General features: G+C 46.9%; 1 protein-coding gene across 6 annotated transcripts in view; it reads right to left on the bottom strand.

The window, feature by feature from the left end:
* Positions 1-1,810: 1,810 nt before the first annotated feature.
* Positions 1,811-23,691, bottom strand: part of LOC100991444 (chromatin remodeling regulator CECR2) — a 192,501-nt gene continuing 170,620 nt past the window's right edge. For 2 of the 6 annotated variants that reach the window (XM_034948891.4, XM_034948892.3), the window contains 10 exons: positions 22,757-22,886; positions 21,423-21,460; positions 21,249-21,340; positions 20,851-20,977; positions 19,174-19,562; positions 18,007-18,135; positions 16,965-17,811; positions 10,401-11,820; positions 7,838-7,949; positions 1,811-7,135 (listed from right to left, as the gene is read on the bottom strand). In XM_034948891.4, the coding sequence (XP_034804782.3) occupies positions 7,130-7,135; positions 7,838-7,949; positions 10,401-11,820; positions 16,965-17,811; positions 18,007-18,135; positions 19,174-19,562; positions 20,851-20,977; positions 21,249-21,340; positions 21,423-21,460; positions 22,757-22,886 (3,290 nt within the window). In that variant the 3' untranslated portion in view covers positions 1,811-7,129. The remainder of the gene's footprint in view (positions 7,136-7,837; positions 7,950-10,400; positions 11,821-16,964; positions 17,812-18,006; positions 18,136-19,173; positions 19,563-20,850; positions 20,978-21,248; positions 21,341-21,422; positions 21,461-22,756; positions 22,887-23,691) is intronic. The other 4 variants (XM_057300991.2, XM_055105568.2, XM_034948894.3 and 1 more) reach the window with 4 other exon arrangements.

The raw sequence follows: 23,691 nt of genomic DNA, 5'->3' as shown, positions 1-23,691 counted from the left end.
AAATGTTTTATCGGAGAAACACTTTTCATGGGAGAATAACTGAACAGTTTTAAAATAATACCAGGATAAAAGGCTCAAAAATTTGTTAGCCAATAACAACAGAGTATCAGTGGGGACAATCAGACACCAAACAACCGGAGGTTAAAAGGAGAGTGAACAGATCACTGCCTAGAAAGGGACAGCCCCAAGCATGGGTTTGGAAACGGGTACTAATTGTGGTGAAATTTTTATGGAATGAGGATTACTTCCACAGCCAATTACAGATGCTCCTCAGCTTCCAGTGGGGTCACGTCCAGGGGGTCACCTCCAGATAAACCCATCATGAGTTGAAAATATTGTCAGCTGGAAATGCACTGAATCCACCTAACCCACCAAATATCACAGCTTAGCCTGCCTCAAGCATGCTCAACAAACTTATGCTAGCCCACAGTTGAGCCTCCTTTTTTATTTTTATTTTTGAGACGGAGTCTTCCTGTCGCTCAGGCTGGAATGCAGTGGCGCGATCTTGGCTCACTGCAACCTCCGCATCCCAGCTTCCAGCGATTGTCCTGCCTCAGCCTCCCAAGTAGCCAGGATTACAGGCACCCGCCACCATGCCCCGCTAATTTTTGTGTTTTTAGTAGAGGCAGGGTTTTGCCATGTTGGCCAGGCTGGTCTCGAACTCCTGAGCTCAGATGATCTACTTGCCTTGGCCTCCCAGAGTGCTGGGATTACAGGTGTGTAGCCTCCTTTATAATACAGTGTTGAATATGTCATGGAGTTTATTGAATACCGTACAGAAGGTGAAAGAGAATTGTTGCACGAGGACTTGAAGTACAGTTTCTACAGAATGTGTCTCATTTTCAAAAACTCCTAAGTTGAATGATCATTAAACTGGGATGGTCTGCATTTAAGGACAAAACAGGAGTTTTGGTGTCTTAAGACTGTAGCTAATTTCTAAGAATGTAGCTACTTTCTTTTTTTGGGACACAGTCTTGCTCTGTCACCCAGGCTGGAATGCAGTGGTGCGATCTCGGCTCACTGCAAGCTTCGCCTCCCGGGTTCACGCCATTCTCCCGCCTCAGCCTCCCGAGTAGCTGGGACTACAGGCGTGTGCCGCCACGTGCGGCTAATTTTTTGTATTTTTAGTAGAGACGGGGTTTCACCGTGTTAGCCAGGATGGTCTCAATCTCCTGACCTCGTGATCCGCCCGCCTCAGCCTCCCAAAGTGCTGGGATTACAGGCGTGAGCCACCGCGCCTGACTGAATGAAGCTACTTTCAAACTGTTCTCCCAGTAACTGGAAATAAAACATAAATGACCTTGGCAGGTATAACATTGCCCGCTTGCTTAGGCTGGAGCTCCCACTTCTGGCCATGTGTGTGCACAGCGGGCTCCAGGCTGGAGCTGCCCCACTGCCCCACTGTATACTCCTTTCCCATCCCAGGCACCCTAAAGCCTGCAAGGAGAGAAGTCGTGCACCTCAGGTGTAGTAACCTTCTGAAAGTGGACGCCTTTACCAGTGAGATGCTGACGGCTGGGCCAGCTTTGCGAGGATCAGCTGTGAGGAGCGTTTTATCCCTGACATGGTTTAGAACTGCCAGTCAGTACATGACTGTTTTGAAGTTCTCTGGAACCATATTCCTCTGTCCCATGCACAGGACCTGGCCCCGCCTCCGTGGATTCTGGATGCATGAGAATGGACGAGGGGTGGCATTTCAGCGGGTGGCCTTGTGGCCTAGTTCACGCCTTCGTCCTGATGGAAGTCTGGGTTTGCCCTGATATGGAAATGACACATGGACAGACACACCACACACACAGAGGAGCCTTGCTATTTTAAGAATGTACTTTATACAAAATAACCAGTTCATATGGAAATAAATCTACAGACCTCCAAGGATCAAAAAGCTTTTTAAAAAGTTCTTTTAAAAAAATTATCCAACACACAATATTGAACTAACTATTGAGGTAAGTGTCGCTCTCAGTGAAACAGGGAATCAGCAGACCACGACAAAATATACACAATATAAAAATAAATAGCATTCCCCTTTCCAGTACTGGCCAGAAGGTTCACATGGTTTCTGCTTTTGCAGCAGGAGCAGAGGCTCCGGACACTGTGTGCCAAGGCTGGTGGAGACTGACCGGGGCCCCAGGAGCTATGCACAAGGCAGGAGAGTGAGGTACCTGAGCCCTGGCTAGGGAAGGGAAGGGAAGGGAAAGGAAGGGAAGGGGCTGCATGGTTTCCTGAATGGGGGTCAGCATTTCAATAACTTATGCAATATCCACACCCCTGCTCCCACCCCAACCACCCCTTTCAAAAACACAAGCAGGACAATCAACTGCTCATCAGCCGTTCTGACGGTAGAGTTCAGTTAGTCCTCTTGTGCAGGACAAGAGGGAGAAACTAGGTAGGAAAAGGTCAAGCCGAGCCCGGAACAGTCCCTCCGCACATCTGTCTAGCACAGAGCAGGATCAACATCCAGCCTGGAGGCAAAACTTGTGTCCCAGCTTAATTTAAAAAATGAAGGTCGGGTGTGTTGGCTCACGCCTGTAATCCCAGCACGTTGGGAGGCCAAGGAGGGTGGATCACCTGAGGTCAGGAGTTTGAGACCAGCCTGGCCAACATGGTGAAACTCCGCCTCTACTAAAAATACAAAAATTAGCTGGGAGTGGTGGTGCGCGCTTGTAGTCCCAGCTACTCGGGAGGCCGAGGCAGAAGAATCCCTTGAACCTGGGAGGTGGAGGTTGCAGTGAGCCGAGATCGTGCCATTGCACTCCAGTCTGGGGGACAAGAACAAGATTTCGTCTCAAAAAAAAAAAGAAAAGAAAAGAAAAGAAAAAGAAAAACGGGATGCAGTAACATTCACCCAAACACTACTGTCCCAAGGGGAAAGTGCGTGAGGCTCGGTGTCCTATGGCTGCACGGCAGAGTCCAACCCAAAAAAGAAACAGGGAGCCCAGCTTTTTCTCACGCAGCAAATGGCAATCACATTCTTTGTGCCTATGCAAGTGATGTGAGTCCACGAATAAAAGCCTCTGCATTCTCAACCGAAATAAGAAGTATTCTTACCGAAACTAGTGTCCAGAGAGTCACTGGTGGACACACCACACGCCAGGAGCCCCCGGATTGGGCAGTACATGGCTCACTAATCTATGGGACTGATTTTCTGCAATGCGGGTCCATGGAGAATCGCAGAGGGTGAACTGACTGACAGACAAAGAAGGGCAACAATGCTAGAAAACCTTCAGCCTTTCCTTTCTATGAAAACCAAGGTTCTCTGCAAGCAGGTTGGGGTTCTGACACTACTCAACTGTCCTTACCTTGTGACTATAGGATTAGGCCTTCCTGTGAAATTTCAAATCAGGTCTTAAGAGCAGTGTAGAGTATTTACAGATTTGAACTTCCATTAAAAAAAAAAAAATTGAACCAAGAAGTATGGATTGCAAACTTGTTTCTGACAGCTGTGGTGACTGCAACACTGGGATTTTGTGGGCCTGGGATGGCATCTGCCAGCAGTAGGAATCAGCAAAAATAATATAATAACTATACAGCAGATAAATGGCATGGGATAATGACACCAAATGCTTAGTCACAAGAAGCACTTTCAGGGAACAAGCCAGAGTAAATCGACATTTAAAGCTGAGGTCTGACTGAACTGAGGGGCACAAACTGCAGGTCTTAAGGTTTTCACTAAGCCTAACGAAGAGGAGCATGAGAAGGCCTTCTGAGAGCATCCGGCCCGGGCTCAGTGAGAAGATACGAACTGTTGATGAGCAGCTCGTGTGTAAGGCCAGGTAAACTAAACCAACCTGATGAAGGCTGGTGATGAAGGAGAGGCGGAGAGGTGGGATGGAAAGTTACGTCAACAAGAATCCTGCAGGGTTTGTTCTTATTTATTCTCCACATTCATTCACTGTAACAAATTTCAGCCAACAGCTCCTGCTACCTTTTAACTGAGGGGAAAAAGTAGCTGAATTAAAAACTGTTTTTTAATTCTGAGGGGAAAACAAACCCAGAATCCTCCCAAGAAGCTCATCTTTTCTCTTGGGCCTTAGGGACACAAGTTTCTAACTTATTAACAACTCTACTAAAGGTGAGCCATGAGTGTTAAATCAAAGAGATGCAATGGTATTTCCCATTCTCCAGGATCTCAGCTATCCCCATCCTCCTGGGGACCACTGAGAGCTGGCACGCTGACAAGGTGACAGTGACCCACAGGGTGAAATGTCCTTCTAGCTTGAGAGCAAACCTTTTCAGGATACCTTACACACTACTTCCTAAATATAACATATCACATAACCATCATTTTCCTAATGGAGAAGATGGCAAATGCATTTGCATCTGCTTTAAGACATTGCATCTGCTTAAGACACTTGGAAAGAGAAGTGCTAGAGGAGGAAGAAAAGGTGAGAAAAAGATCCTGCTTGGGGATGGGTGGACTAGGGGTTCACAGCAGCTCACGGTCCTGTGGATTCCTGCAACCTTGCAGCTCCAGACAGCTTATAGCAGATCTGCACTTCAAAGACCAGTGAAAGCTCAGGACACTCCCTGGACAACGGACGAAGCACTAGTACCTATAAGGCATGGACACATTCCCACACAGGATGCAGGAAGGCTGACAATTCTGCTGCTGCTGTTGTTCTTGTTCACAGTGTTATAATACAGTAGTTCTATTTCCTATTGCTCTTCCTTAATATTTTCTGTCTAAAACCAAGAAGGGAGATTAAGGATAAAGGGATTTACTGACTTTTCCTGTATCGTTCACAGCATCGCTCTAGCAACAGCTGATTGGGGCGGTCACTGGGAGAGAGAGGAGACAGGATTACCTGGAAGAGTGTGCACACAACTGCTCAAGGACCACGAGGGCAGAAGGAAAGGGGGCAATGGCCCAACTGCTGCTTACAGCCACTCCCACCCAGGCCCCTGGGGTAGTCATGGGGAGAGGCCCACAGTGACAGTGCTCCTGTTAAGGAGAAGTGAGAGGCCTCTGATTCAAACCAGCATTACCAGGAAAAGAGAAAGGCTGTCAGTGGCCAAATTCTCTGGGCCTAGACCAGGTCTAACCAGCTCCAAACTAGCTTTTTTCCTCCTCCCTGCTTCTGCACAAACACAGAAACTGAAGTAGTAATGCCCCATGTTAGCGGATACTAGCTAAAGGGCAGACGCATCCACAATCCTTCTGTCCTCTTCACTCTCCTAAACCAGGTTATGCCAGTGATAGGTTTCTACAAGAATTAGGATCCAGTGAGAACACAGGCTCAAAACTCAATCCACTTGCAAATACATCAAATTTAAAATTAAAACCTCTCTGAGAGAAAATCTGTATTTTTGTGCATTATACCTTAGAGGCACCTGTGTTCCCTACTCAACTCTCAAATCTGCCTGAGCCCTAGGCAGCAGCACCAGGTTCAGCATTTGCGTACGGATATGAACTTCCATCATCCTGGAACTGGTGTCTTGGCTTTCATTTCTCTGTATTATGGATGCTTCCGAATAGCTTCCTTCTCCACGGACAGCGTATGTTTAGCAAACTGTAAACACGACAGTTCCATGCTTCACTAGGCATCCTGGAATTGGAGGGAAACACTCCACTGGCCCCTCCCACAGTTGAATTTATAAGAAACTAGGGCAGATTAATATTTCATAGAGACTCTTCTACTATCCCAAAAGCATGCTTAAAAATATGCTATTCTTTACAAAGACCTGTAATTTCAGTATTTTCCTTAGTTTTTTCTTTTGTGGAATATTCAAAAGTTTAAAACATGGGTCCTAACTTTGGTGACCTTTCAGCTAAAATCAAATACAGAATGCTAACGAGGGAGAATCCAGTGTAATTCAACTCTACAACTGTAATAAAGTAATTTAATACTGTAAAATGGTTTCCTATCACAGATACAACAGATAATTCCAAGAACTCGTTCTTGATAGCTATTTTAAATCACCATGACTGATTTTACTATGATTCACTTAAAACGAATAAAAACTATATATACTGAAATATTCCTAAATTCAAACTGTAAATCTATAGAATACATTTTTCCTATTCAAACCTGTGCAATTCTTTATTGATACTAAAATATACAAACCTGAGTAGTCACTTCCACAAAATGTGATTCGTGCCAGAAAGCTGTGTGTGGTGCCTTCTAGATCACAGTCCTGACAGGGAGGTCTGTGATGAGGACGATTCATCTTCTAATACGTGAAACACTCTAGCGATCCCAATTCCTGATACTGGTTTACAACTATTCGGTAGGGCTGGTGGCAAAATCAGGAAGGGACACCACTTTCTCAAATCCAGGATTTGGGCCACCAGCATGAGAGAGCAGCCTGTCTTCCGGGCTGAAGCTTCTAGTAGTCTCCTGAGAGCACTCTGCCTCCAACGGAGACACCAGGTGCTTAGGGGACAGGTGTTCTCTCTCAGGCTGACTGGAAGGAAGGCAGGCCTTTAGCTATTCTGAAGGCTGGCTGGCCACTAAGGAAACACAGTGACATATTACAAGATCAAACCTTTCCTACCCTCATCTCCGGCTCCCATAAGTATTCAGTGTGACATGATTGTAAACAGATAAAAATCACTCCAGTGCTGTGTGCCCACCAGTTAGGACCCCCATTTCTTCCGCATCCCCACCCACCCTTCCCACTTTATGTACAATACATTCACCACCAACAAAAATTATTTTAAAAGGCAACATGAAAATTCTGTAAACTGGACCCAGCTCCAAAACCATTAATACTAAGAGTAGTCCCTTCCCCAAATATATACCTGAGTTTAGCTGCTCATCAAAGTTTAAAAGCACCACTCCATTCTTGAGTATACCCCCTCCCCCAAGTTTAAAGTGATTTTCCCTGAAAAGTGTCTCAGGATTTGGAAAAGTCATCATTAACTCCACGTTCATTAGTTTTGCCTGACTGTCTACATCAACTGTGCAAGAGATCCCTGGCCGAGGACCTTTGCAATCTGTGTGTCAGTCATCTAAGGAGTGTCCTTTTAGGGCCCGTGACTGGCTCCAGCTCAAGTATGGCACGAGTGGGTCGCCGTGAAGGGGTGGAGCAGGTGATGGGAATAGAGCTGACAGGGCACTCCCCAGTTCTCCACATTCTAGTCTTCGTGTGCAGCTTTCCATTGCTTGGGGCTCATTTCCTCCTTGGACTAGCTCTGAAAGAAACAAAGACATTTTAAACAAAAATAAAAATTGGGTTGTTAAAAAAAAAAAAAAAAAAAAAAAACTTAAGTAAGCCAAAGAGTGTCCAAGCTCCTCATGTGTGAAAATGGCTTGATTCTGTTTCATCAGTTAACAGTTTACTTCCAGAGGGTAGGTTCTAGAGTCCTGGACTTCTCAATTCAGATCCCAGTCCCAGTGCTTAACAGCAGTAGGACTTGCACACTGGGAAATGATGATGATGCAGCCAATGAGAACTACTTTGTGGGGGTCAAGGGAAAGACTGCATGGGAGAGAAGCATTGCACGAGACAACGCATGAGAGAAGCAGCACTCAGAGGCAGCTATTACTACTTTAAAACCCACCAACTAGTCTCTCTCCAATGAGAAAGGTGGGAAGCATAAAACAGACAAGGGATCATGGCAGAAAAAATGTTTGCAGATGGCTTGGAAAAAATGAGGTTTAAATACTCACCAAATAGGTATACATTCCATATCACAACAGGAAAAAGAGACATGCGAGAGGTGACTTCCGAGGCCTCTTGCTCTTTTTCCAAGTGCCAAGGAAGCACGATACAGGCAAAGTTCCTGTATCCACAGGATACCTTAAAACATTTTTTCAGAACAGCAAGGTTGTCATATACTTACTTCCTACCACCTGGAGGAAGAAGAACAGTTCTAATTTTTAGTGATCCTTACCTGATCCAGGGGAAGTGTTGGAGGCTTATGAGGCGGCACCTCCTCCTGTGATGTTGCTGCTGTGGGGGTCTTTGGGAACGAGGCCTGCGACTGGACCGGGTGCATCTGCATTCTACAGCCACGAGAAAGAAGCAATGAAGAATTAATGAAGACGTGTTAACGACAGAAGAAACAAGACACTGTAGTCACGAGGGTACTGCCTTCATCACACCGGTGATCAGGCCTGGAATCATCCGTACTGGGACAACTCGACATTCTGTGCCCCCTGGGGCGGTAAGTGGCACGCACACGCACCACCTACTGCACTCCTGACAAAAGTGTTTCATCTATTTTTTTTTTCTTTTAGAGACAGGGTCTTGCTCTGTCACCCTGTTAGAGTGTAGTGGCAGGATCATGGTTTACTGCAGCCTCAATCTTCTGGGCTCAAGTGCTCCTCCTGCCTCACCCTCCTAAGTAGTGTGTGCTACCATGCCTGGCTAAGTTCTTTATTTTCACTAGAGACAGGATCTCACTATGTTGCCGAGGCTGGTCTCGAACTCCTGAGCTTAAGCAATCCTCCTGCCTCAGCCCCCGAAAGTGCTGGGATTATAGGTATGAACCACTGCACCTGGCACAAGAGTTTCATCTACACACAAGGAGACTGTGTGATGCATCTAGAATCTGGAACACTCTCCATGATAACTGGCCTGGACTCTTTGGAAAACAAAACAAAGATATGACAACTGCTATAAATTAAGAGACTAAACAGACACGGCAGCCAAGTGCAAATCCATGAGCCTTCATTGGATCCTTTATCAGAAAAAAACAATAAAAATAAAACACAAAGAAATGGCTCTAAAAGACACTCTGGGGACAACTGAGGAAACAGAAACAAAAACTCTATTAGATACTGTTATTTGCCTTGAGTGTGGTAATCATTTTGAAATGGTGCTCCAAGGAATGTCCATTCTTAGGAGATGCATGCTCAAGTATTGAGGGGTTAAGGGCCATGATGTCTACAATTTACTTTCCAACAGCTTAGGAAAAAAAGCAAAGCAAAGAAAACAGGTATTTAGAGACATATAAAGCAAACACGACAAAACGTTAAATAGTAGAGAGAATCTAGCAATAAGATGACAGGATGGCATTGAGGAGGGGAACACTGGTTTTTATGCTGAATGGTACTGGTTTCAAGATTATGCTTCATAACTTTTTTTTTTTGAGACAGAGTCTCGCTCTGTTGCCCAGGCTGGAGTGCAGTGGCATGATCTTGGCTCACTGCAAGCTCCGCCTCCCAGGTTCACGCCATTCTCCTGCCTCAGCCTCCCAAGTAGCTGGGACTACAGGTGCCCGCCACCACGCCCGGCTAATTTTTTGTATTTTTAGTAGAGACGGGGTTTCACCGTGTTAGCCAGGATGGTCTCAATCTCCTGACCTCGTGATCTGCCCGCCTTGGCCTCCCGAAGTGCTGGGATTACAGGTGTGAGCCACCGCGCCTGGCCACTTCATAACTTTCATTTGTATCTATCGATTTGAAAACTTCCTGGATGGCAGATCACCTAACTGGATCTGGAGAACAACACTACACAAGCATGTGTGAAAGAAGTCTCATGGGGACTTGTTTGCATTCTGGATAAACCTGGTTTTCTCATTCAATGATAGGGTAAGAAATGAGAGGTATGTAGTAAAACTTCAATACTACATGATCTCCTCTTCTACTCCTGGGTAGGCCTATTTTTTTTTTTTTTTTACCTTGGTCAGAGTGTCTCCACATGGCAGCAATGTTGACACAGGCTTGCTTACAGCTCTCAAACTGTGGTTATTAAGTTTATAGTATCATACAAAACTCAGCCAGGTGTGGTGGCGGGCACCTGTAATCCCAGCTACTTGGGAGGATGAGGCAAGAGAATCGCTTGAACCTGGGAGGCGGAGATTGCAGTGAGCAGAGATCGTACCACTGCACTCCACCCTGGGCCACAGAGTGAGACTTAATCTCAAAAATAAATAAATAAATAAATAAATAAATAAAGTTTACAATATCAAAATCTAAGTCAGTCATTTAAATGCCAGTTCATTTTCATGAGGGGAAAAAATTTCAAAGATAAAGTTGGGCTCTAAGTCTGATACCTTCCTACAGAGTGTACAACATCAATGATTCACATACTTTTTTTGTTCCTAGACCATTAACGGTTATCTTCATCTCTAAGGCCATTTTTCTGTTTAAAATGAACATCCAGGCCAGGTGTGCTGGCTCATGCCTGTCATCTCAGCACTTTGACAGGCTGAGGCAGGAGGATGACTGGCGCTCAGGAGACTAGGACCAGCCTGGGCAACACGGTGAAACCCCACCTCTACAAAAAAAAAAAAAAAAGTTAGCTGGGTGTGGTGGCACGTGTGTAGTCCCAGTTACTTAAACAGCTGATGCAGGAGGATCCTTGAGCCTGGGAGGTCGATGCCGCCGTGAGCCATGATCACACCACTGCACTCCAGCCTGGGTGACAAAGTGAGACTCTGTCTCAAAAATAAATACATAAAATAAACATCTGTTCTTTCTTTAGGGGTTAAAGCCTGAACGCAATCTTACCCTGATGGTCTGTACATTTCCTGGAAAGGTCCTCTTATTCCACTTCTAGTGCCAATTTGTTCCATCATCACAGCTTGAAAGTGACCCAGGCCTTCTTCCTGGCAGCGATAGATGGGACCCTCCTGAGAGAGGCCGTTGGGCTGGGCGGCCCCTGGGTGGTGAGGTGGGAGGGCAGCCACAGGGGAAGAGTAAGCCCTGGGCTGAAAGTGACCGGCCGGCCGCTGAGGGGTATAGGGAGGCCCCGTCTGCAGCATCACACCGTGGGGTGGAAATGCAGATGAACCAAATCCCATTCCTGAACTCAGAGGCGGAGGAGGAGTTCCATAGAGATACTCGCTGGCTGACAACGAGCTCTGCCGCTTGGTAGCTGCGTTATGGTTGTCCAGGTCTAAAAATTCTTTGGGACTCTCTGGCCTCTCCATAGATTCATCCAGCTTCTCTTCCTCTGGACCAGGATTCTGCCCGTCATTTGGGACTTTAGCAGCCACTGCATCCATACGGGTTGGAGAAGTTAAGGCAGCATTCAGTGTCTCACAGCCTTGCAGACTGGCCATGGCATTCTTATCTGAGAAGAGGGACCTTGGTGGGGGAGGCTGACTGGCTGGGGGTCCGCTTGGGCTTCCCTGGGGATGGAGAGGTCTCTGCCAGTCAGAAAAGCTCTGTGGACAGGCATAGTAAGGAGTTCGCTGATAGTGGTGGTAGGAAGGCTGTGGCGGTGGGTGGTAGGAATACCTCATTCCTTGTGGGGGGCGATACCGGGGAAAGCCTCCAGAATGTGGGTGGTTAGACTGAAAGCCCCTTGGGGGAAAATGCTGGGGATGGGATGCTGGGGACTTCCCTCCCATCACAGGGCCCACACCCTGCAGGCCTGGACTGATGTGGTAACGGGCAGCTGAATTCGGGTACTCTAGGCCAGGCATATACAGCGGGGGAAACTGGCTCACAGTGCCTCCCGTCAAACCGGGGTCTGTGCTGGGCGGTGTTGCTGCGTTCTGTCCCGTGCATGGCATGGTTTCCTGCAACGTTCTGCCTCTGGGGCAGAGCAGCTTTTCGGAACCACTGCTACCAAGGCCCTTCCCCTCCGATCCACAAGGAGATGCTTCCCCAATGACTCCGTTCTCGGATAGAGCGCCCCTGTCTGCCACCGTGGAGAGGTCTCTCACGCAACCTTGGGCGGCTGGGCCAGGGTAGCTGCTATCCGAGGGCCAGGGATTCTTGCCCTTCATTGCTTTACAGTTGTCCGCAGATTCGGAGGAGCTGCTTTTGAGCTCCGGGCCCACTGTTTCCCTTTCTTGTGGTGAGCTCTGCCTGGTGCAGTCAGTCTGCAGGGGAGGTGTGGGGTGAGGTAGTTGTGTGAGGTAGACCCCCTCTGAAGTACCAACACCTGGTGGTTTCTCTTCAAGGCCAGGCAACGGCTCTGCTGCAAAAAAAAAAAAAAAAAAAACAGGAGAAAAAATAATTCAGTAGCTGAAATGACAGTATTAATGTGAAGAACATGCCTGAGTCAGATTAAGGTGGATGTGTGGTGATTCAAGCCCCACCTGGAAATTGTTTGAGTCCCTGAAAGAGGGCAGGACATTGGGGTCCCTGTACACTTCCTTTCACCCCTTTCATGGACACAAAGGTAAAACCTAGCACCTCTACATTCACTCTTACAGTGGGCCGGAAAATGGAAATGTCCTTAACCGTGGGTTGCCCGATTCGTAAGAGGCTGAGAGACGGCTTGTGGCTCACGGACTCTAGGCAGATGCATGTGAAACACACTGGGAGGGGATGGTTGTCATCAGAATCGCTGACCATGCTGGGAAGCTCTAAAATGGGATGCAACCAGAAAGAACAGGGCATGACGGGCGCTCAGGAAGGCCAAATGCCTGGTTTCTGCTCCACGAGAATAAAAGCTCCACAGGAGGGACTTCTCCGTCTCACTGTCCTCTCAGTTCATGCACACACAGACTCAATCACTTTGTTGAATGAATACATTCATTTTGTCTGCATGTCTTGAAGACAAGACGCCTACAACATGAAACTCAAAAGGCATCTTTAGGGGCCGGGCGCGGTGGCTCACGCCTGTAATCCCAGCACTTTGGGAGGCCGAGGCGGGCAGATCACGAGGTCAGGAGATTGAGACCATCCTGGCTAACACGGTGAAACCCCGTCTCTACTAAAAAATATAAAAAATTAGCCGGGTGTGGTGGCGGGCGCCTGCAGTCCCAGCTATTCGGGAGGCTGAGGCAGGAGAATGGCGTGAACCCAGGAGGCGGAGATTGTAGTGAGCCGAGATTGTGCCACTGTACTCCAGCCTGAGCGACAGAGTGAGACTCCATCTCAAAAAAAAAAGAGGCATTTTTAACATATTATGGAAATTTACTAAGCCCAATCAAATTAATTAGACTCCTATGCTTGTTTACATTCTCAGAATTCTTTAACTTACTATTCGACCTAAAAATAAGGTCTTAACTAAGACTACAATATACAATAGTGTGTAAGTGTGTGTATATATCTATATAAAATAATCTTTTTTTTTTTTTTTTTTTTGAGGCAGAGTCTCACTCTGATGCCCAGGCTGGAGTGCAGTGGCGTGATCTTGGCTCACTGCAACCTCCGCCTCCTGGGTTCAAGTGATTCTCATGACCCAGACTCCCAAGTGGCTGAACTTACAGGCCTGCACCACCATGCCCGGCTAATTTTTGTATTTTTAGTAGAGACAAGATTTCACCATGTTGGCCAGGCTGGTCTCAAACTCCCGACCTCAGGTGATCCACCCGCCTCAGCCTCCCAAAGTGCTGGGATTACAGGTGTGAGCCACCGCGCCCAGCCAAAATAATCTTTTTATTATCTTTCTAGGAAGACAGTTGTCCAGGTGTGATGAAATTACCATCCTGGTAACAGATCTGAAGCACAAGGTTAGAGATTCTTAACAACTTTTAAAGAGCTATTAACATAGCTCAGGCTACTTGAAGCTGGCCCTAAAGGTCAACAGTACAAATTACACAACGAAAGTGAAAAACCGTACTTTTCATTATTCAGCCAACATTAAACTTAGCAACTAGACTTAACTAAACAGGATTTTTTTTTTTTTTTTTTGAGACAGAGTCTCGCTCTGTCGCCCAGGTTGGAGTGCAGTGGCGCGATCTCGGCTCACTGCAAGCTCCGCCTCCCGGGTTCACGCCATTCTCCTGCCTCAGCCTCCGGAGTAGCTGGGACTACAGGCGCCCGCCACCACGCCGGCTAATTTTTTGTATTTTTAGTACACATGGGGTTTCACCGTGTTAGCCAGGATGATCTCGATCTCCTGACCTCGTGGATCCACCCACCTTGGCCTCCCAAAGTGCTGGGATTACAGGCGTGAGCCACCGCGCCGGCCTAAACAGGATTCTTGTAAAGCTCTGAATTCCAGAACTCACTTGAAATCAATATTAGAAAATTCTGCTAGAGGTGGTGTTAACAAAGTAGGACTTTCCACAAAAGAAATACTAAAAGGTTTTTTTTCCCTAACCATTTTTTTTCTTTTTTTAAAAGAGTCGAGTTTCAACTCTGTCGCCCAGGCTGGAGTGTAGTGGTGTGATTGTGTCTCACTGAAACCTCGAACTCCAGGGTTCAAGCAATCCTTCCACTTCAGACTCCCAAGTAGTTGCGATTACAGGTATGAGAAACACAAACATTTAAATGAGTTCTAACCCTACCATCAATTTAATGTGGAATCTATTATCTTTTTTTTTTTTTTTTTGAGACGGAGTCTTGCTCTGTTGCCCAGGCTGGAGTGCAGTGGCGTGATCTCGGCTCACTGCAACCTCAGCCTCCCGGGTTCAAGCGATTCTCCTGCCTCAGCCTCCCGAGTAGCTGGGATTACAGGCACCCACCACTGTTCCCGGCTGATTTTTGTATTTTTAGTAGAGACAGAGTTTCACCATGTTGGCCAGGCTAGTTTTGAACTCCTAACCTCATGATCCACCCACTGTGGCCTCCCAAAGTGCTGGGATTACAGATGTGAGCCACCGTGCTCAGCCAGGAATCTATTATCTTAAGTCCAAGTGTGTCCATTCTCCTGCCAGGTACTGAAGAAAATTACATGCATGCTAGATATTTATCCTAGAAATAAGCATTAATTGGAAAGTATTTTTTTTTCCATTTTCTCCCTTAGTTTAATGTTTATTCCTCTTAAACGGCATTTCTTTTTTTTTTTTTTTTTTTGAGACGGAGTCTCGCTGTTTCGCCCAGGCTGGAGTGCAGTGGCGTGATCTCGGCTCACTGCAAGCTCCGCCTCCCGGGTTCAAGTGATTCTCATGACCCAGCCTCCCAAGTAGCTGAACTTACAGGCCTCTACCATCACGTCCGGCTAATTTTTGTATTTTTAGTAGGGAAAAGATTTCACCATGTTGGCCAGGCTGGTCTCAAACTCCCAACCTCAGGTGATCCACCCGCGTCAGCCTCCCAAAGTGCTGGTATTACAGATGTGAGCCACTGCGCCTGGCCTAAATGGTATTTCTAAGAAACTGCTTCAAGATTTGCTAGATCTCACTATTGGCCATTCTTAATAAATCCAGGTATGTATCCAAGGAACAGAAATTCACTTGATAACTTTCAAGATGGTATTGAGACATGGTTTTGCTCTGTTGCCCAGGATGGAGTACAGTGGTGCAATCATAGCTCATTGTAGCCTTGACCTCCCTGGGTTCAGGTGATCCTCCCACCTTAGCCTCCCAAGTAGCTGGGACTATAGGCATGAACCATTTTTTTTTTTTTTTTTTTTTTTTTTGAGACAGAGTCTCACTTTGTGGCCCAGGCTGGAGTGCAGTGGTGTAATCTTGGTTCACTGCAACCTCCGCCTCCCGGGTTCAAGTGATTCTCCTGCCTCAGCTCCCTGAGTAGCTGGGACTACAGGCACCTGCCACTATTCTTGGCTAATTTTTGTATTTTAAGTAGAATGGGGTTTTGCCATGTTGGGCAGGCTGGTCTTGAACTCCTGACCTCAGGTGATCTGCCTGCCTTGGCCTCCTAAAGTGCTGGAATTACAGGCATGAGCCACCATGCCTGGCTAATTTTTTAACTTTTTTTTTTTTTTTTTTTTTGAGACGGAGTCTCGCTCTGTCGCCCAGGCCGGAGTGCAGTGGCACAATCTCGGCTCACTGCAACCTCTCCCTCCCAGGTTCACACCATTCTCCTGCCTCAGCCTCCGGAGTAGCTGGGACTACAGGCGCCTGCCACCACGTTCGGCTAATTTTTTGTATTTTTAGTAGAGATGGGGTTTCACCATGTTGGCCAGGATGGTCTCAATCTCCTGACCTTGTGATCTGCCTGCCTTGGCCCCCCAAAGTGCTGGGATTACAGGCGTCAGCCACCGCGCCTGGCCATTTTTTAATGTTTTAGTAGAGACAGTCTTACTCTCTTGCCCAGGCTGGTCTCGAACTCCTGGGCTCAACTGATCCATTGGCCTTGGCCTCCCAAAATTCTGGGACTGCAGGCATGAGCCACCAAAACTACTGCCCGGCTGACAGTACTTTTTTAGAGGAACTATGATGATGCAGTGGGTAAAGCACAGATGCTGGATCTAGTTTAGTCTGTCTGGGCCCAAATCTCAGCTCTGCTACTTACTAGCTGGCTGAGAGCAAATAATCTAACATTTCCATGCCTTGGATTTTTCATCTGTAAAAACAAGGATAGTAACAGTAGCTATCTTGAAGGCTTGTTCTGAGAATAAATGAGTTAATGTATAAAAGTCTCTGGAAGGCTCATGCCTGTAATCCTAGCACTTTGGGAGGCCAAGGCAAGCGATCACCTGAGGTCAGACGTTCAAGACCATCCTGGCCAACACGGTGAAACCTTGTCTGTACTAAAAATATAAAAATTAGCCGGGTGTGGTGGCATGCATCTGTAATCCCAGCTACTCAGGAGGCTGAGGCAGGAGAATTGCTTGAACCTGGGAGGCAGAAGTTGCAGTCAACCGAGATCGTGCCACTCCACTCCAGCCTGGGCAAGAGTGGGACTCTGTCTCAAAAAAAAAAAAAAGTCTCAAGAGGAGTGCCTGGCACAGCAAGCGCCCACCTGCGCAGAGTCAAAATTATGACCAGAAATGGGATCGACGGACCAAGAGAAGGACTGTGATTGGTCCAAATCTGAGAAGTTCAAGAAAGAGAAGCTGGGAAGGCTGGGCGCGGTGGGCCTGTAATCCCAGCACTTTGGGAGGCCGACGGGGGCAGGTCACAAGGTCACGAGATTGAGACCATCCTGGCTAACACGGTGAAACCCCGTTGCTACTAAAAATACCAAAAAAATTAGCCGGGCATGGTAGCGGGCGCCTGTAGTCCCAGACACTCGGGAGGCTGAGGCCAAAGAATGGCATGAACCCGGGAGGTGGAACTTGCAGTGAGCCGAAATCACACCACTGCACTCCAGCCTGGGCGACAGAGCAAGACTCTGTCTCAAAAAAACAAAACAGAACAAAACAAAACCAAAAAATAAAGAAAGAGAGGCTGGGAACCAGATTACACTTGGTTTGATATGCTGTGTAAAAAGATTACTCATGAAACAAGAGCTTAAAGAGCCCAAAGTGACAGTGTAAATTACCTTGGTCATTCTCAGGCTCTTGTGCTTCACTGTTCTCCGGTGCCCTCCCAGGGTTGCCCAGGGCAGGCTTGGGGGCTGACACAGTGACTGACATTGGGTGAGCTACCTGCGGAAAAGGGCCAGGTAAACGGGGGTGTGCAGGCTGGTGGGGGTGGTAAGGCACACCTGGGGGGCAGACGCGGGAGGAGAGCTGCTGCATCGCAATCATCTCTGGGCTGTCCATCATGGAATCCCCTCCCTGCACCCCCCGAAGAGCCTGGGCAGGTGCTCCAAACAAAGAACTGGGTGCTGGCACTGGAGGTGGCTGTAACCGATGTCCAGCAGACTTGCAGGGCGGTCGCATGTACCCTGAGGAAGGAACTCCATGAGGTAGGAAGCCTGATTGTTCAGTCCACTGGTTGGGGGGGACAGGTGGTCTCATGACTCGGGAATCCATCACGTGACCGAGAGTGCGAGGCTGGTGAGAGGGTCCTGGCCCCAGGTGGGGCTTCTCATCTGGGCCCAAGGGTCCTTGGTTCGTAGCACCATGGTTCCCATTCCAGACGGCAGAGTGTACTCGATTCAGGTACTTGTACGATCGATACATATGGCTGGGAGGAATTTCTGAGCTTTCAGGAAAGTCTGGTGGCCGGGCTGGAGCCCCCCCATGCCGGGGAGGAATGAATCCTGGCTGGAACTGAGCTGGAGCATACATGCTTCCATCCTGACTTGGGCCACTTATCTGCCCAAGCTGCAAGGATCCAGGGTGTGGGCCCATGTTAGAAAGGTGTGTCAGCCCCCCGCACATTTGCTTCTCCTCTGGTGTGCCTAGCCTGGGTCCTCGGAGGCTGTTAATTCCAACTGGAGGCTGGCAACGAGAAAAGGCAGCACAGTTACAGACTCACAGAATAAGGCACACTTTGTGACATGCTTCTCTATGGGAACAGACTCTTCGGGAAAGGACGCAATGAACAACATTTAACCTGGAAAGAGACTTTTTCTCTGAAATGTACCTGTGGGACCCCCTGCACCTGCACCTCCACCTCCAGAGTAGGCTGCTTACCTGCATGGTGAAAGGCTGATGCTGCTGCACAGGCTCCCCGGGGTGTGGCTCCGGGACTCCAGAGGAGCCATACAAGGTGGCAGGATCTGATCCTCGCAGAGGGCCAAATGTTCCTGGTACTGCTGGCCTCTGCAGCACATTGAACAAAGAAAGAAGAGGAAAAAGGAAAGGCACAGACTTTAGGTTGACAACAAGGGTTTCCCTGAAGATGAACGTTCTACTAAAATAAAACAGACGACTAAACCTCGGCTGGAGACAGGGAGACTGTGAACACACGTGCTCACCCGCATCAGGGCTTGCCTATGAGCCTGAAGCAACTTCCCTCTCCAGGAGATACAAGATTAAATCAGTGTTTCTCAATCTCTTTTTTATTACTCCTCCTCCCAAGGATCCATTTTAGCCGTTTCTCCCCAGTTGCCTGCTACCATGAAATCTTGTAATGTTGCAGATATACTGTACATTTATGTACTACATGTATACCTGTGCTTTATACAATAAAGATTACATTTTTTTTTCTTTTTTTGAGACGGAGTCTCACAGTGTTGCCCAGGCTAAGGTGCAGTGGCACGATCTCAGCTCACTGCAAACTCTGCCTCCTGGGTTCAAGCAATTCTTTTGCCTCAGCCTCCTGAGTAGCTGAGTAGCGCCACCACACCTGACTAATTTTTGTATTTTTAGTAGAGACAGGGTTTCACCACGTTAGCTAGGCTGGTCTTGAACTCCTGACCTCGTGATCGCCCACCTCAGCCTCCCTAAGTGCTGGGATTGCAAGAGTGGGCCACCGCGCCCGGCCAGATTACATATTTTTTAATCCCAATTTTTGCCCACATTGAGAATACCTAATTCAAGTGATTGAGAAAAAGGAGGATTTAGAATAAAGGAACGGCTAGACACAGTGGCTCATGCCTATAATCCCAGCACTTTGGGAGGCTGAGGCAGAAGGACTGCTTGAGGCCAAGAATTTGAGACCAGCCTAGGCAACATAGCAACACTGTGTCTCTACTAAAAAGTAAACAAAATAAAATCACATGAACAAAGGACTCACAGGGAAAAAGATTCCATACATACACGTAAGTATTTTGCAGGAAGTACTAACTGAATGGCCTCTACATTCCTATGAACTCACAAACTAGGAGAAACCGCAACAGTCTCCACTCTATTCCTTACCATCTGGTTTAAAAAGGGTGCCTGGCTGGGTGTCCCACCACAATGCAGGGGATGAGAAAAACCTCGGCCATTGGAAGTGCCCACCTCCCGCGGGGGCTGTGTGGAGCTGCTGCTCTGATCGTCCCCAGAAGAGGGCGCTCGGCGTGTGGGGGGCAACGACTTTCCTCCATTCTCCATGGGCTGCTGTTTCCTGCTGGGCCCTTCTGGGTCCCTGGAGCGGGTCCAAACATGGCTCCCACCACTTCGCCCAGCCCGACTCCGTCTTTTCTCCCGCTTTTCATCCTCTCGAATCCAAAATTCTTCATCTGTGTCTCCATCTTCTCCAGGAAAATGTTTCATCATTGCCCGATGGAAACACCTCTCTAAATTATCAGACATCTTGGTATACTCTATAGGAAGACAGGAGGATTGACTTCTAGGTATAGTTTACAGAAATTGTTTATAGAAACTATAGTTTATAGAAACTATAGAAACAGAACTATAGGTCACAAAAGACAATTCTAATAAATAGAAGATGCAACCCGGGTAAACTATGAGTTTAATTCACCTTTAGGGCACATTATATTGTAGAGCTATGGATGCAAGATGAAGAAGACATGGTTTCTATCTGTAAGATGCCCAAGGTTGTATGGTTGGGACAGGGCCTCTAGGACTATTAGGTCAAACCAGGCTGAGCACAGTAACTTATGCCTGTGATCCCAGCACTTTGGGAGGCCAAGGCAGGAGGATCACTTGAGCCCAGGAGTTCCAAGACTGGACTGGGCAAGAAAGTGAGACGCCCGTCCCTACCAAAAAGAAAACATTAGCCAGGTGTGGTGGCACATGCCCATAGTCCCAGCTACTTGGGACTGAGGGAGGAGGATCCCTTGAGCCCAAGAATTTGAGGTTGCAGTGAGCCATGTTTGCCCTACTGCACTCCTGCTTGGGTGACAGAGTGAAATCCTGCCTCGAGGTTAGTAAATAAAGAAAAAAAATGCCAGTAAAAATTTAATTCTTTAAGGCTAAACTGCAGAAATACTAAATAAAAAATGGCTGAATCTGCTGTTTTTAAGCAGGGCATTTTTAGTTAATGCATAAATGACCCAAAGTAGAAAGAGCCATTTCTTTTTTTTTATATATATAGATATATATTTTTATTATACTTTAAGTTCTAGGGTACATGTGCACAACGTGCAGGTTTGTTACATATGTATACATGTGCCATGTTGGTGTGCTGCACCCATTAACTCGTCATTTACATTAGGTATATCTCCTAATGCTATCCCTCCCCTCTTCCCCCACCTCACAACAGGCCTCGGTGTGTGATGTTCAGAAAGAGCCATTTCTACTTTGATATTGCATATCTACTACGCCAGCTTCCCCAGATGTTTGAAGAGTCAGCTCTATGTAGGGTCAGTCCCCTCGGTGGTTAAAGAGGCACACACAGTATAATCCAGACCCAGACTGGTCTCCAGGATGAGCCAGTTAGCTGCCAGCTGCACTCTATTGTCCTGTGGGGCAGGAGAGAATCCCTGGCAGACACTGTATAAGTGGCTGGAATGGTCAATCCCATGACTTTTCATACACATTCTGTTCACTGTCCTACAGAAAAGGCACTAGGATGTGTATTTGTAAAAGAGAAGGCATTTTATTCTTGATTACAGATATGTATCTAGCACAAACTCCTTCCCTGCTTACCACTACTTTCCCCATTATACTTTCGACAATTCCTGAACATGGTCTTCATGTCATTTACAAATTCCTCCTTGGTACAGTATAAACCTCCATTCAGTTTCTTCTCCATGCTGGAAATATCCATGGGGGCCTAAATGAGACACATAACTCTTTATAGTTAAAATATGCTGAGAGCAAACATTCCATAGAGAGAGAGAGACAGAGAGATAATGAGAATTCAGCAATGCTGATCTGTAATGAATAACAGATAAAACGAGAAACATCACATGAACTTTTGACAGTTGAAAAGAAAAACATATCAAAAAAAATATATATATATATATATTTAACAAGAAACAAATGACAAAACCCAAGAAAGATATACACACTATAGTAGGCATTACTGCAAAGACAACTTCTACCTTAATAATCTGATAATAGTTAGGGGCATAAGATTCATCCACAGGTTCCAAGAAGGGCCAGGAATCCTTGTGAGCCTTTACCACGTCTAGAACTGAAAGCCAGAGAAGCGATCTTAACACACTCACAGAGGAAAACTTCCATCACAAACAGAACAGTGGAGAATGGGAACTAACCTTTATACATAGCAGTGAAATCATCGTCCAACTCAAAGCTGTAAATCACAAAATAAGAAATTAATAGTAACTCTGACCACCTTCTCTCCTGAGCTCTCTCAGGTCTATCGCAGACACACCTGACTGAATTAAGATTTGGAATAGTCCTAATAGTGTGGTTTAGATGAGCCTGTGACACTGATAACACTTCCTGGAAATACAATGAGGGACAGTGGACTTTAGCAAAACTGGGAATGTCACTTTCCTCATCTATAAAATGTGGGGTTGGCCTGGATGATCCAGAACTTTATGGTTCTAGAATGTTAGTTATTTAATTGCACATTCTTTATTTACTTATTTTGAGACAGGATCTTGCTCTGTTGCCTAGGCTGGAGTGAAGTGGTGTGATCACAGCTCACTGCAGCCTCCATTTCCTGGGCTCCAGCAATCCTGTCACCTTAGCCTCCTGAATAGTTGGGACTACGGGTGTGCGCTACCATTCCTGGCGAATTTTTGTATTTTGTGTAGAGGTGAGGTTTCACCATGTTGCCCAGGCTTTATAGCACAATCTTTTTTTTTTTTTTTTTTGGACGGAGTCTCACTCTGTCACCCAGGCTGGAGTGCAGTGGCACGATCTCAGCTCACTGCAACCCCCACCTCCTGAGTTCAAGTGATTCTCCTGCCTCAGCCTCCCGAGTAGCTGGGACTATAGGCATGTGCCACCTCACCTGGCTAATTTTTTAAAAAATTTTTATTAGAGACGGGGGTTTCACCATATTGGCCAGGCTGGTCTCGAACTCCTGACCTCAGGTGATCTGCCCACCTCAGCCTCCCAAAGTGCTGGGATTACAGGCGTGAGCCCGGCCTATAGCACATTTTCAACTAGGGTTTATTTTAGTTATGAATATTTTTGTGATCTAAAGAATAATCCAAAAAATCATATGATAAATGAGCTCAGGAACACTGAATGTGTATCTGCCTCTTGAGTTTAGTAAGGAGTCAAGACAAACTGTACCTAGTACTGTCACGGGAAGTAATTACTTTAAAAAGAATAAACTTCTATTCACATTTCCAAGGAGCTAATTTACATAATAATCAGATTCTGATTTCATTAAATTGAGGGGATGAAGAAAGAAGAGCTTAGTGTTAAGTATCACAGAGTGTGGCAGCAAGAGTGTCAGAGGCCAGGGTAGCTAGGCGTGTCTGTGTGTGCAGGGCCCGCCCTGTGCACTCACACATGGTGACCATGTTACCCAACAGGGCTGTTCTAAGGATGACATGGGGCAAGTGCCTGAATGCTTCATAAATGCTACCAGTTGCTACTGCTGTTGTTGTTGTTGTTACTAAATACTCACAGGTCTTTAGTCTTTTTTTCCTCTCTCATGGGGGAATTGGGTTCCAGATGGGAAAGTTCTGGAGGGAGCTCCTTTCCTTGAGCCAGCAGCCATGCCCTTTCTTCCCTGAGCTTTCTCCTCTTCGCTCGATCTACAATGAACACAAAGGCTGAGTGAGCTAAGCACACTCCAGACACTGACATGGCGTGTTCCTTCATCACTGTGAGCGAAGGAAGAACCAGGCCACCAAAGCAGGATTATGAAGCAACTTCTGCTCCCTGTGCCACCCTCTTTTTGGTAATTAGGATGTTTCTACAGATGGAATGCTTTAAGACAAGGGTAAACTAATTGAACCTGTTTCCTCACTCACACTGAGCTCAAGGTGGGAGACGAAGGTGGCAGGGCAGGCACAGGGTGGGCAGGAGGGGAGGGAGCAAGGCAGAAGAAAACAGAAGAATGGCAGTCGAAGAAAAAGGAAAAAGTACAAGGTTGAATGAGGACTATCTTCTTGGATTACTTGAGGCCATTCTGATCTTTTACTTAAAAAAAGCAACATCCGCAAATCCTTTTTTAGGACCAGACTCTCAGTCCATACACACGCAGGATTTTAAACGCACGCCCCAGCTCTTGCCGTTCTGCGTTTATGAAGGCATCCATGCAAGCAATGGTCTGCTCCCCACCCCACCCCCAGATCAGGCAGCAGGCCCTGCCGCCAGTGGGATTTTGGCTGGGAAGAGGGGAAAGATGCCAGCTGGGATTGGCAAGGAGCTGGAAGGCAGGGGTGATGATTTTCTTCCTGGCTCCCAGCCACAGCCATGAGAAGCACACTTGGCATTCCACTGCCAGCCTGATGGGGCACTTACCACTTGCAGGGAACAAGGAGGTTGGGGCCAAAGAAAAGAGGCAAGGAGAAAAATGAGACTGCCAGACAGCAAGGCACAAAGATGGAAAGGAGG

This window comes from Pan paniscus, chromosome 23 (assembly GCF_029289425.2).
Source record: "Pan paniscus chromosome 23, NHGRI_mPanPan1-v2.0_pri, whole genome shotgun sequence".
NCBI lineage: Eukaryota > Metazoa > Chordata > Mammalia > Primates > Hominidae > Pan > Pan paniscus.
The sequence above is the reverse complement of the archived record's forward strand: the minus strand, read 5'-3'. Positions and strand labels throughout refer to the sequence as shown.